A 12,263-nucleotide genomic window follows, 5' to 3' on the forward strand; every position below is an offset into this window, starting at 1 on the left:
TTTCAGCAAATTTTTTGCCGCCTCGGTTAAATTTATTCCTAAGAATTTTACTCAGTTTGATGTGATTGTTCCCTTGACATTTAAAAATTATGTAGAAAGATGCACACATATGTTGCAAATATGTCATTTCTCTTTTGAATATGGTAATGTCTTTTTTTTTCCTTGCAAGGTTTATGTAGGCAAATTTATCAGTTTTTTATTGTACCTGATTTTTAGTTAGGTTAAAAAATCTTTCTTTTCAAAACCCAGATAGTAAAGAAATTTACCCATGTTTTCTTTTAGCACTTGTATTTTATTTTAAGAATTTAGGTCTCTCATCCATTTGGACTTATTTATATATTGTGGAATGAGATATGAGATATTGATCAAGTTTTATCACTTACCAAATAATAATCCAGTTGTCTCCATAACTTTTATTTATAAAACGTCATCTTTTCCTCAATGATTTGAGATGCCACCTTTGTTATACTAAATTTTCATATGTTCTTAGGTCTTTTTGCTCAGTTTCTTTATTTGTTTTCTTGGTCTTTGTCTTTATTTTTGAATTATTCATTATTAAGAGAAAAAAGCTTAGAATTCCACGTTAAGGCTAACTTTTTAAAGTAGAAAGGCAGCTTATGCTTCTGATCGGAAATGCATTGTTTTTTCCCTCTAATTCTAAAGGTATATTGTTTTTATCAGTGGAACTTGTTTATGTAGTCTTCTCTTAACTTTTTTTTTTCTTTTTTTTTTTTTCTCTTAACTTTTGATCTTGAATTGGTGTGACTTGTTTGTAATGGTGAATGACAAGGGCAGTAGCACTGGTTATTTGAAATTCAAGTTTTGTTGGTACTCAGTCATTCAGTCCTCCCTGGGAACCACCTCTAATTCTTTATCCTTTTCATTTCTTTCTGCTTATTCATTTTTTGCTTTGAAAAGGTGGGTAAAAAACCCATATATTTGGTTTTATTTTAATCTCATTACAGTTGAGACTGATAAATAAATCTTGAACAAATAAATTGAAAATACCAAATTGTGTTTTTTGTGAACGCATGGTGGCCTCTGCAAAAAAAGACTTGGGCATCTTTAAAAAACGAATTGGGGTATGGGGTGGAGCAGGTGGGGCTATAGGACTGTTTATGTTACTTGGTCAAACCAGATTACATTTGCTTTAGTGTTAGATAAGACTGTTTTGTCAACAACATAGTAGGTCTTTAATTTCTTAGAAGTTACCTGGCATGTTATTACTGTTCTTATAGCAGAAATAAGAAGGATAAAAAGAGAGAAAAAGAAAGGGACCACATTAGTGAAAGAAGAGAGAGAGAACGTTCAAGCTCTACAAGAAAGAGTTCTAATGACCGAGATGGAAAGGAAAAGTTGGAGAAGAACAATACTTCACTTAAAGTAAGTAGCAGTCATTCATTGTTTAGGCTTTAAAAAATTAATATAGATTTTTTTTTTTTTTTTTTTTTAAGATTTTGTTTATTTGACAGAGAGAGACACAGCGAGAGAGGGAACACAAGCAGGGGGAGTGGGAGAGGGAGAGGCAGGCTTCCCGCCGAGCAGGGAGCCCGATGCGGGCCTTGATCCCCGGACCCTGGGATCATGACCTGAGCCGAAGGCAGACGCTTAACAACTGAGCCACCTAGGCGCCCCTACATAGAACTAGATTTAGAGCAAAACCTTTTTGAGGGCTGTGGTATCTTATATGTTTTTGGTGTCCTTTAATATTTGTTCAACTGGTAACTTTTTTAAGCTGGATTTTTGAAGGGATGGGGTAAGAGCTAACTGAAACTCAGACAAATGCATTCCTTACTTTAGGGAGTCCAAGGATGGCATACAATAAGACTGTTTACACATAACATGTATTTGATTTTATACGAAGATTTCTGGTTGAGGGTATTTTCGTATATGTGTGTGTGTGTGTGTGTGTGTGTGTGTATGTATATATATATTCCTGAAATAGATTTGTTTCAGCAAATTTGTCAAAAGTTCTGTCATCATTGGTTGGTTTTGTTTTTTTTAAGATTTTTATTTATTTATTTGACAGAGAGACAGCGAGAGAGGGAACACAAGCGGGGGGAGTGGGAGAGGGAGAAGCAGGCTTCTTGCCGAGCAGGCAGCCCGATGTGGGGCTCAATCCCAGGACTCTGGGATCATGACCTGAGCCGAAGGCAGATGCTTAACTGACTGAGCCACCCAGGCGCCCTGTCTTTTTTTTATTTTATTTTATTTTATTTTTAAGATTTTATTTGAGAGAGAATGAGAGAGAGAGCATGAGGGGAGGAGGGTCAGAGGGAGAAGCAGACTCCCTGCTGAACAGGGAGCCTGATGTGGGACTCGATCCTGGGACTCCAGGATCATGACCTGAGCTGAAGGCAGTCGCTTAACCAACTGAGCGACCCAGGCGCCCTTTTTTTTTTTTTCAATATTTTATCCATTTATTTGAGAGAGAGCGAGCAAAAGAGAGAGCATGAGCAGAGAGGAGAAAGAGAAGCGGGCTCCCCACTGAGCAGGGAGCCTGATGCAGGGTTCGATCCCAGGACCCTGGGACCATGACCTGAGCAGAAGGCAGACGCTTAACGACTGAGCCACCCAGGCGCCCCCCCCCCTTTTTTTTCATCATTGGTTTTGTAACATATACTGAGATTAGTAGGTTTGTTGAATTAGAATAATTAATGGAAAACCAAATTCCGCCAAGTAAGGGTGTTTTTTGAGATAAATATTTAACTACTTATAAATTACATTAATTGCTTTGTTATTCCAGTAAGTGTATTTGTATTTGGAAATCAATTATGAGTTCTGGAGCTTTCATCTTATAATTTTATTTACTCATATTGGTAGGGGTTTATCATCATCGGCAGTAACATTGATAATGTCTCTTGAGCATTACTGTGTGTCTGGCATTTTTCCATATGTTCTCATTTAATTCTCCTTTAAGCTGAGGGCAGAATTGGACTGTTCTTGAGCAGTCTTTGCTAGGACGAGTAGTGATTCCTTTTTCTACATCCTCTGAATTCTGCTTCTTTGGTATCCAGATTACAAATGTATCCTGGCATCTTTGGGAGCAGTTCAACTCTTTCAGCAGATTGTCCCACTTTTTCAGTTCAGTAACATTTATTAAACACTTCTTAGACTTTCTTTTTGACTATTTTATTCTAATTTAATTTACAATTTCCGTCTTTTATGAGAAGTACAGAGGACATACTGATACATGTTTGCATATCTTATTTATATGATAAGGTAATGAGAGAAAATACCTACTTGTACTAAGTTGACAGAGTATGTATTTTAGCCATACCAGATGTAATAGTACGCAGCAACTCTTGAGAAAAATATTAAATGTGTGGCTTAATATTCATTGTAGGAGAAGGAACACAATAAAGAACCAGATTCAAGCGTGGGCAAAGAAGTAGATGACAAGGATGCACCAAGGACTGAGGAAAACAAAGTACAGCAAAATGGGAATTGTCAGCCAAATGAAGAAAACCTCTCTACCAAAACAGAAGCAGTATAGGACTGACAAATGCACCTCTGAACACATGCTGGAATAAAATCCAAAGCTTTTGATTCTCTCGACAAGATGTTAAACAGTGAAGAAATCCAGTTGAGCATAAAGATACAGACTAACAGCTTTTCTAGTTGTTAGGTGACTTTGTGGCCATCTTGTTACGGAGTAAGAAAATAAAGCATGGACATCGTGAAAATAACACGTGTTACCCAAACTCATCTTCTAGAATCTGTGCATTTCCATGGTGGCTGACACACTTGTCATGTGGTTTGTTAGTGTTTGCCGAACTATTACAAATAAATGGGACATCAAAAATCCAAATTTGTACTATCCGTAAAGACTGGAGATAAGCATTGGAGGTTCTTTTAAAAAATGGTAGTTGCTGAATTTTGTATTGTTTTACTTTTTTTTTCTTTTTAAATTTCAGTATATACAGATTTGATGATGTGCTTGAAATCGGTGCAAATATATACACACCCTTGTAAGTGCAGAGTATGTAAGAAGTTTTAAACATTTACTTCACAGGATTTATGGTGATTGTGTTAAATTCTCACTATTGTGTTTTCTTTTGCTCACTGTTTAGGACAACAGTTTTTGTTTTTGTTAAAATAGTTTTACAGACTAAAATTGCTTAACTAAGTGGTTTAACAAACAACTGACAATGCATGCTCCTGTTCTCTTTCAAAAGGAAGAGCACCCATGTCGAATACTAATAATAATGTATTAGTATTCGGTTTTAGAGTCATTGGGTCTCCCCACAAAGTAAGCATTTCTTTTTGAACTTTGTTGACATTTCCAAGCTTATTAGGAATAACATTGCAGTGTGTGTTGTCCGCTGTGGGTGGCAAAGGTGCCGTTATGAAAAGAAAACTGGGTTTTCAAAATGGGCTATGGGAGCACAAGCTGAAGCTTTAGTGCCTTCTACAATGTGGTATGCTGTTTTCTAGAATTTTATATGTGCTAGTCATTCTCAGTTCATAGGGAATGTAGATGGATATTCCATTCACTCCCAGAGAGAAGTGTGCAAGTGGTATGTCAGAAGAGCTTCTTACATAGTTCACCTAACATGAGGGAAGTCCTGTTTTCAAGAATGACTTTAGAGCTTAAAACAACCATGCAGTTTTGGGACCATCAGTTTTATACTGTGATAATTGAAAATGAAGCATGTTCTTACTTGACTTAAATCAAAGCAAACACTTTCGTTGTCTCCATTGGATGGCCTTAATTATTACCTCTTAATTATCTTCTCATAAATGATGTGCAGAAATTCTATGTAAAGGAGAACACATGAGGTTATTTGTTTTAAGGATATGTTTACTTGAGTTTAAAATATAGGTCATCCGTTACTCTTAGGCTCACTTTCTGCAGGAAGTAACAAGTAGTAAAATGACAACATTGCTAATATTTTCCCCCAAAGCCATAACTCATAGTTTCAGAAATCTTTTCATTATTGTTTTGTTTCCCCAAAGTTACACCTTTTAATTAGCATGTTATTAAAAAAATCAAGTATAATTATTTTAATGCAGTCTAATACAATCAGATTACTCCGTTGCCTTACCTCATGGGAAGAATTACTTATAGATTTAAAAAGCTGAGTAGCTCATCAGTTACTTGGTTTCAACTTGAGTTTTCTTTTAATGTTAATACTATTGAAACTTAAGTATTTGGTAGAGAATGGAAAGAATTGCCCTTATTGCAATGAAGCCTGGTTTGATTATGAAGCTGCTTAATTACTCTTTCATGTGTTCAGAATTACTGTGTTTTTTTTTTTCCTTTTTGTCACTGTGTACATTAAAATTTTTGAAAATGCTTTACTATGTAAAGTATAGATGGTCATTTTAATCATTCAACCACATAAGGTTGGCTGGTAAACAGCTTATTCTGATACAAGAATGCTTGGGTGCATATGGAAAGATTGTGAAGGAGTGTGTGTCTTGCATCAACAATTGTCTTATTTATAATATGTAAGTAGAATAGAGCAAATGTTTGAATCTTTGTTATTTTTAGTACCATTTCTCTAATAAAGCTAAGTATTTTAGAGGAAAGTATTTGTTTATGCATTTCAAAACAGCATCTTAGTTTATCATGTTTTAGTTGGCATAGAGATTGTTTCGACATGAAGAATGAATGTGTGGTGTCTATAAAACAATCATTTAAAGTTTGAGTTATTTCTTGTACTCTGGACTCTTAATGTTTTCTGTGTTGGCAGTTAACACACTTAATTTGGTTCTTGCTGCTAATTATTTTTCCTGTTGGTGATATTCAGCTTTAAAATGATACTTCTTTTGAAAGACTGATATATGAAAGTTGGACCTGGATAGGAATACAAGAGATCCAGACGAAGTGAAAAAATGTTCTTAAATGGGCTTATGGAAGCAAAGCTTTTTAGGGCCTGGAGGTATTGGAGTGAGTGTGAGTATGCGTGTGTGTGTGTGTGAGAGAGAGAGATTGAGAGAGACAGATCGAGAGAGAGAGAGAGAGAGAGAGAGAGAAAGACATATTTTTTCTTTGTTCACTTATAGGAGCCTGGTAGGTTTCCATTTATTTGTTATTTTCTTTTAAGGCATTTTGTTTTTTTCTTTAAGGCTATTCTTTTTCAACCCAGGTAGATGTCAGGAAAACTTGAGGTAAGGCAAAGAAGATAGCCATTTTATATGTGATCCCTTTATAATTATTTTTTTTAGCTTGATTATACAGAGAGTACATTCTGTTCCTTAATTGTGTTGCTATTCATCATTTTAGACAAATTCTGTTGATCCTCTTGTTCTTTCTTTTCAGCAATGCATAATGAATTATTTATATTAAGATGGGCCTTCATAATAAGCTGGCTAGTTTCATATGTGAAAACAAGTATAAATCCTTAACTTCTGCAATTGTCTCATTATTCTCAATCAAATCTAACTAATTTATAATTGCAAACACTAATCAGCTTGTGATTTTGTTCAGATTTCTTATATTCAGGAGGTTAGTCTATATATGCTATGTTGATCTTCAGAAATGTCAGAGACTTAAATTTTGAAATGCTCAAAAATAAGAACTCATATTTAGAATCCTTTTTTGTGAAGAAAATAACTTCATTTGTGATATTATTTCCAGTACCTCATTCATTCCTATATATATGTTGCTGTCTTTATCTTAAAACTTAAACCCTTAATCCAAGTCAGCTCTGAAGATTATTAATTTTAAGAATTATAATATGTAGTAACAGGCTTTTAAACATTTAAAAAATCTATTAGAAATAATATGATTTGATTTAAATGTCTTTTTTTAGTAGTTGAATTAGCTATTAAAATGAGTCCTTTTGGAGGGATGCATTGAATAACTTAACATTTCAGTGAGTCATATTTTCACTAAAAGATAGTATCTGATTTTAACTGGGCGGGTTATGAAGTAGAGCCATTTCCACAAAATATGTTCTTTATGTGTTTAGATATTTTTTTATTTTCACACATACTTAGTATTCTTACATTTATTTAACTAGTGTAATATTCATTTAAAATTGTTTATTTTCAAATCTCAAAAGTTAGTGCTCTTAAAAGGGCTAATTTATATTTCTGGAAGCGGTAGTCCAGTATAATGTAATATAAAGTCTTTTAAAATCAAATTGACTTCCCTACTTAATTTTGGGTTTGTGGATGAATTTGTTTTTCTTAAATGTTCTATTGGTGATTCTGCCTGAAGATTGATACATTATTTTAAAAATGAAAGCTGGAGCTATTAATGATTTTTGGTCCCTATTGAGGTTAGTAGTAAGTAATAACTAGATTTCTTTCCATTCTATTTTAAGGTATTTTTATAGTTCCTAGCAACTAATTTATTAAAACTTACTTTATATTTACTATAATACTTAATATATTGTTTTTAAAAACGGGTTTAGTTTATTGCCTGATTTTTAAATTTACTTTGTATCTGGCTAACATTTTAATTTCGAAAGTTGCCAACTTTTGGGATACTTCACATATTTTACTGCTAAGATTTATTTTCCTGGGATTGGAATGGAATAATACAGTTTTCTCCACTCCTGATTAACTTTTATTTGCTAGATAGTTTCTTGACTATATGTACAAGTTGAAATTTATGAAAATCATACTGAAGGAATTAAGAGTTGAGGGTATGGAGTTCTACCAACCTGAGGTTGCGTGGCAGGCAGCAGACTTGGGGAACAATCTACAGAACTCCCCGATTTCCACAGAAGATGACATTTGGGTGTATTGTGTAGTTGTGTAGGTAGTTCGTTTAACAGTTAAATACTACTCTCCTGAATCTTAACAATAGTGTTCTTTACATAATGCTATGATTATTAAGGGAAGAGTAAAATGTAAACATAAAGATGCTGCATTAGGTGGTGTATATTTATGTGAGTAGGACTACTTCTAAGTGGTACTAGTAAAGATTTATCAAATGATGCTGCTATTGTGTTGCTATATTTTTAATAAAATGAAAATCTTCAAATCTTGCCACTGTTGAGTAGTAATTTCACCTATTTCTGAGACATTGACATATTTATGGCTTTTTTAAAATAACTGAAAGGTGGTGATAAGCTCTTCCAGGGTTTTGTCATGTCTTTCTGGTTTTGAGTTTATAAAGGTCATGCTGGCCTCACAGGTTATTTGGGTAAGTGTTAACTCCCTCCTCCTCAGTTTTCTGAAGGACTGGGTATCATATTGTCATTACTTCTTCCATTAGTGTTAGGTAGAATTTCATAACAAGCCAATCTGAGTCTGGAATTTCCTTCTCACATTACAAATCAATATTAAAAATAGATTAAGGGTTATTCATGTTATTTATTCTTGAGTAAGCTTTGGGGTTGTGCATCTTCAAAGGAATTTGTTGTCAAATCTATTGGCATAAGTTGGAAATTCCCTTGTATTTTTTTTCCCCTTGTATTTTAATAAAGTAAGATACATAGTGATATTCTCTCTCAATCCTAATGTTAACATTTTAAAAAATTTTTTGTATTTTATTTTTTTTTAAGATTTTATTTATTAGAGAGCATGAGAACACAGAGGGAGAGTGAAAGGGAGAAGCAGATTCCCCGCCGAGCAGGGAACCCGATGTGGGGCTTGATCCCAGGACCCTAGGATCATGACCTGAGCAGAAGGCAGATGCTTAACTGACTGAGCCACCCAGGCGCCCTTTATTTTATTTTATTTTATTTTATTTTTAAGATTTTATTTGAGAGAGAATGAGAGAGAGAGCATGAGGGGAGGAGGGTCAGAGGGAGAAGCAGACTCCCTGCTGAACAGGGAGCCCGATGTGGGACTCGATCCTGGGACTCCAGGATCATGACCTGAGCTGAAGGCAGTCGCTTAACCAACTGAGCGACCCAGGCGCCCTTTTTTTTTTTCAATATTTTATCCATTTATTTGAGAGAGAGCGAGCAAAAGAGAGAGCATGAGCAGAGAGGAGAAAGAGAAGCGGGCTCCCCACTGAGCAGGGAGCCTGATGCAGGGTTCGATCCCAGGACCCTGGGACCATGACCTGAGCCGAAGGCAGACGCTTAACTGACTGAGCCACCCAGGCTCCCTAACATGTCTTTTTTTAAATCAATTTTATTGATTTAAAAGGAATCAAATCAGATTTTGTTTCCATCATCATTTCCTCTGTTGTTTTTCTGCTTTTTATTTCACCAGTTTCTGCTCTTTATTATTCTGCTTATTTCAGGTGTAGTTTGCTCTTTTTCTAGTTTAAAGTGTGAGCTGGAGTCACTGATTTGAGGCAATTCTTTTCTGATACTGGTATTTTAATGCTATGAATTTCCTTCTAAGCACTGCTTTAGCTTCATTCCAACAGATTTTGATAATGTATCTGTTTTCATTCAGTTCAAAACTTCAAATTCTCCATTTGGCATTGTCTTTGATCCATGGGTTATTTTCAGTGTGTGTTATTTAGTGTCCAAATATTTGGGTGAATATTTAGTGTCCAAAGATCTTTGTTGCTGACTTCTAATTCCATTTTGGTTAGTAAATAGTTTGTATGATTTGATTCCTTTTAAAATTCTAAGAGTTGCTTTATGGTTCGTGATACATCTTCATAAGTGTTCCATATTCACCTGAAAAGAATGTATCTTCTGGCTCTGTTGAGTGAAATAATCTGTAATGCCAATTAGGTCATGTTGGCTGATGGTGGTGTTCAAGTTCTATATCCTTACTGATTTTCTGGCTGTCATTGCTATCATTTAATGTTGGGGTCTTGAAATCCCCAGGTAGATTGTGGATTTTGTCTATTTTTCATTTTAGTTCTGACTGGTTTTGCTTTATGTATTTTGAAACTCTGTTAATCATTAATGTTTAGGATTGTTCTGTCCTCATGTTGAATTGACATTCATTCATATCATTATTTAATTACCCTTTTAATTCCTGATAATATTTTTGCTTTATTTATTTATTTTGTTTATTTATTTTTAAAAGATTTTATTTATTTGAGAGAGAGAGAATGAGAGAGAGCAAGCACATGAGAGGGGGGAGGGTCAGAGGGAGAAGCAGACCCCCTGCTGAGCAGGGAGCCCGATGCGGGACTCGATCCAGGGACTCCAGGATCATGACCTGAGCCGAAGGCAGTCGCTTAACCAACTGAGACATCCAGGCGCCCAATATATTTTGCTTTAAAAGCTTATGTTAATACCAGCAGTCCACTTAAAAACTTAAAAAAACCCAGATATTAACATAGTATTATCTTCTCCTTTTACTTGAGACTTTTTTGTATTTTTCGTATTTAAAGTGTCCATCTTGTGGGCAGCATACAGTTTGGTTTTGCCTTTTTTTAATCCAGTCTGCCAACCTATGCCTTAGTTGGGAGTGTTAAGACCATTGCATTGAATGTGAATATTGATGTCATTGTGTTTAAATCTACCATCTTGAGTTTTGTCTCCCTTTTTATCTGCTTTCTTTTGAATACTTGTTTATTATTTCATTTCCTCCTCTTTGTTGGCTTCTTGGCTATAATACTTTGTTTTAAATTTTAAGTGTTTTTAGGGTTTATTGTATGTAAATTTTTAATTTTTTTTTATTTTTTTGAGAGAGTGAGCAAGAGCGAGCATGAGTTTGGGGGGGCGGGGAGTGGCAGAGGGAGAGGCAGATGCAGACTCCCCACTGAGCAGGGAGACTGACTTGGGGACTCAATCCCAGGACCTGGAGACCATGACCTGAGCCAAAGGCAGATGCTTAACCGACTAAGCCACCCAGGCATCCCCTATTGTGTATGAATTTTCATCACATTCTAGTCTTAAATAATACACCACTTCATTTATAGTGTAAGAACTTTACAGTAATAATATTTTTCCTACTCCCGGTTTGTGCTATTTTTTTAAAAAAGATTTTGTCAGAGCGAGCACAAGCAGGGGAAGCGGCAGGCAGAGTAGGCAGAGGGAGAGGCAGGTTCCCACCGAGCAAGAGCCCGATGTGGGACGCGATACCAGGACCCTGGGGTCATGCCATGAGCCGAAGGCAGACGCTTAACCGACTGAGCCACCCAGGCGTCCCAGACTCTGCTATTTTTGTCATACATTTTACTTATATTTGTTAAAAGTCCCCACAGTACACTATTTTTGCTTAAATGGCTTTAAAGAGATTTTGAAAAAGAAGGAAAAAGTCTCATATATTTACCCATATATTTACAATTTAAGGTGTTCTTCATTTCTTTGTGTAGATCCAGATTTCTCCTTGGTTCTGTTTTCCTTCTGCCTAAAGACATCCTTTAACGTTTCTTACAGTTCAGGTCTGTTGATAATGGATTCTTTCACTTTTTCCAGGCTGAAATATTTATTTCAACTTAATATTTTAAAGATATTTTGCTGCGTATAGACTTCTACATTGACATTTTTTCCCTTTCAGTGCTTTTATTTTTTGATTTTTTTTTTTTTTAAGATTTTATTTGTTTATTTGACAGAGCGAGAGCAGGAACACAAGCGGGGGGGGGGGGGGTAGGAGAGGGAGAAGCAGGCTTGCTGCGGAGCAGGGAGCCCGACTGGGGGCTCGATCCCAGGACCCTGGGATCATGACCTGAGCCAAAGGCAGACGCTTAACGACTGAGCCACCCAGGCGCCCGGTATTTGTCTTTAACTTATTTTTCTTAGCATATTTAACTCCATCCTTGTCGTTGCAAATGGATCTGCTATCATTCTTATTATTGTTCCTCTACACGGTGTGTGGTCTTTTTCTTGTGATGACTTTTTTCCCCTAAGTTTGTTTATTTTTAAAATATTTATTCATTTGACAGAGAACACAAGCAGGGGGCGTGGCAGAGGGAGAGGGAGAAACAGACTCCCTGCTGAGCAGGAAGCCTGATGAGGGACTTGGTGCCAGGACCCTGGGATCATGACCAGAGCCGAAGGCAAATGATTAACCAACTGAGCCACCCAAGCACCCCTAAGTTTATTTATTTTTAAGTAATCTCTCTACCCAATGTAGGACTCAAACTCTTGACCCCAAGATCAAGAGTCACATGCTCTAGGGGCACCTGGGTGGCTCAGTTGGTTAGGTGTCTGACTCTTGACTTTGGCTCAGGTCATGATCTCAGGGTTGTGAGATTGAGCCCTGTATCAGGCTCTGTGCTGGGTATGGAGCCTGCTTAAGATTCTCTGTTTCTGGGTGCCTGGGTGGCTCTCCGACTCCCCCTGCTTGTATTCCCTCTTTCGCTGTGTCTCTCTGTCAAATAAATAAAATCTTAAAAAAAAAAAAAGATTCTCTGTTTCTCCCTCTCCCTCTGTCCATCCTCCCCCTCATTACCTTCCTAAATAAAAAAAAAAGGAAAAAAAAAGTCACATGCTCTTCTG

General features: G+C 36.1%; 1 protein-coding gene across 4 annotated transcripts in view; it reads left to right on the top strand.

Moving 5' to 3' along the window:
• Positions 1–6,511, top strand: part of SREK1 (splicing regulatory glutamic acid and lysine rich protein 1) — a 42,885-nt gene extending 36,374 nt beyond the window's left edge. For 3 of the 4 annotated variants that reach the window (XM_045895698.3, XM_045895714.3, XM_045895725.3), the window contains 2 exons: positions 1,239–1,383; positions 3,347–6,511. In XM_045895698.3, the coding sequence (XP_045751654.1) occupies positions 1,239–1,383; positions 3,347–3,496 (295 nt within the window). In that variant the 3' untranslated portion in view covers positions 3,497–6,511. The remainder of the gene's footprint in view (positions 1–1,238; positions 1,384–3,346) is intronic. The other variant, XM_045895705.3, reaches the window with a different exon arrangement.
• Positions 6,512–12,263: the final 5,752 nt, after the last annotated feature.

This window comes from Mirounga angustirostris, unplaced genomic scaffold, assembly GCF_029215605.1.
Source record: "Mirounga angustirostris isolate CCGP_5_RB_7025 unplaced genomic scaffold, mMirAng1.0.hap1 SCAF_7, whole genome shotgun sequence".
Lineage (NCBI taxonomy): Eukaryota > Metazoa > Chordata > Mammalia > Carnivora > Phocidae > Mirounga > Mirounga angustirostris.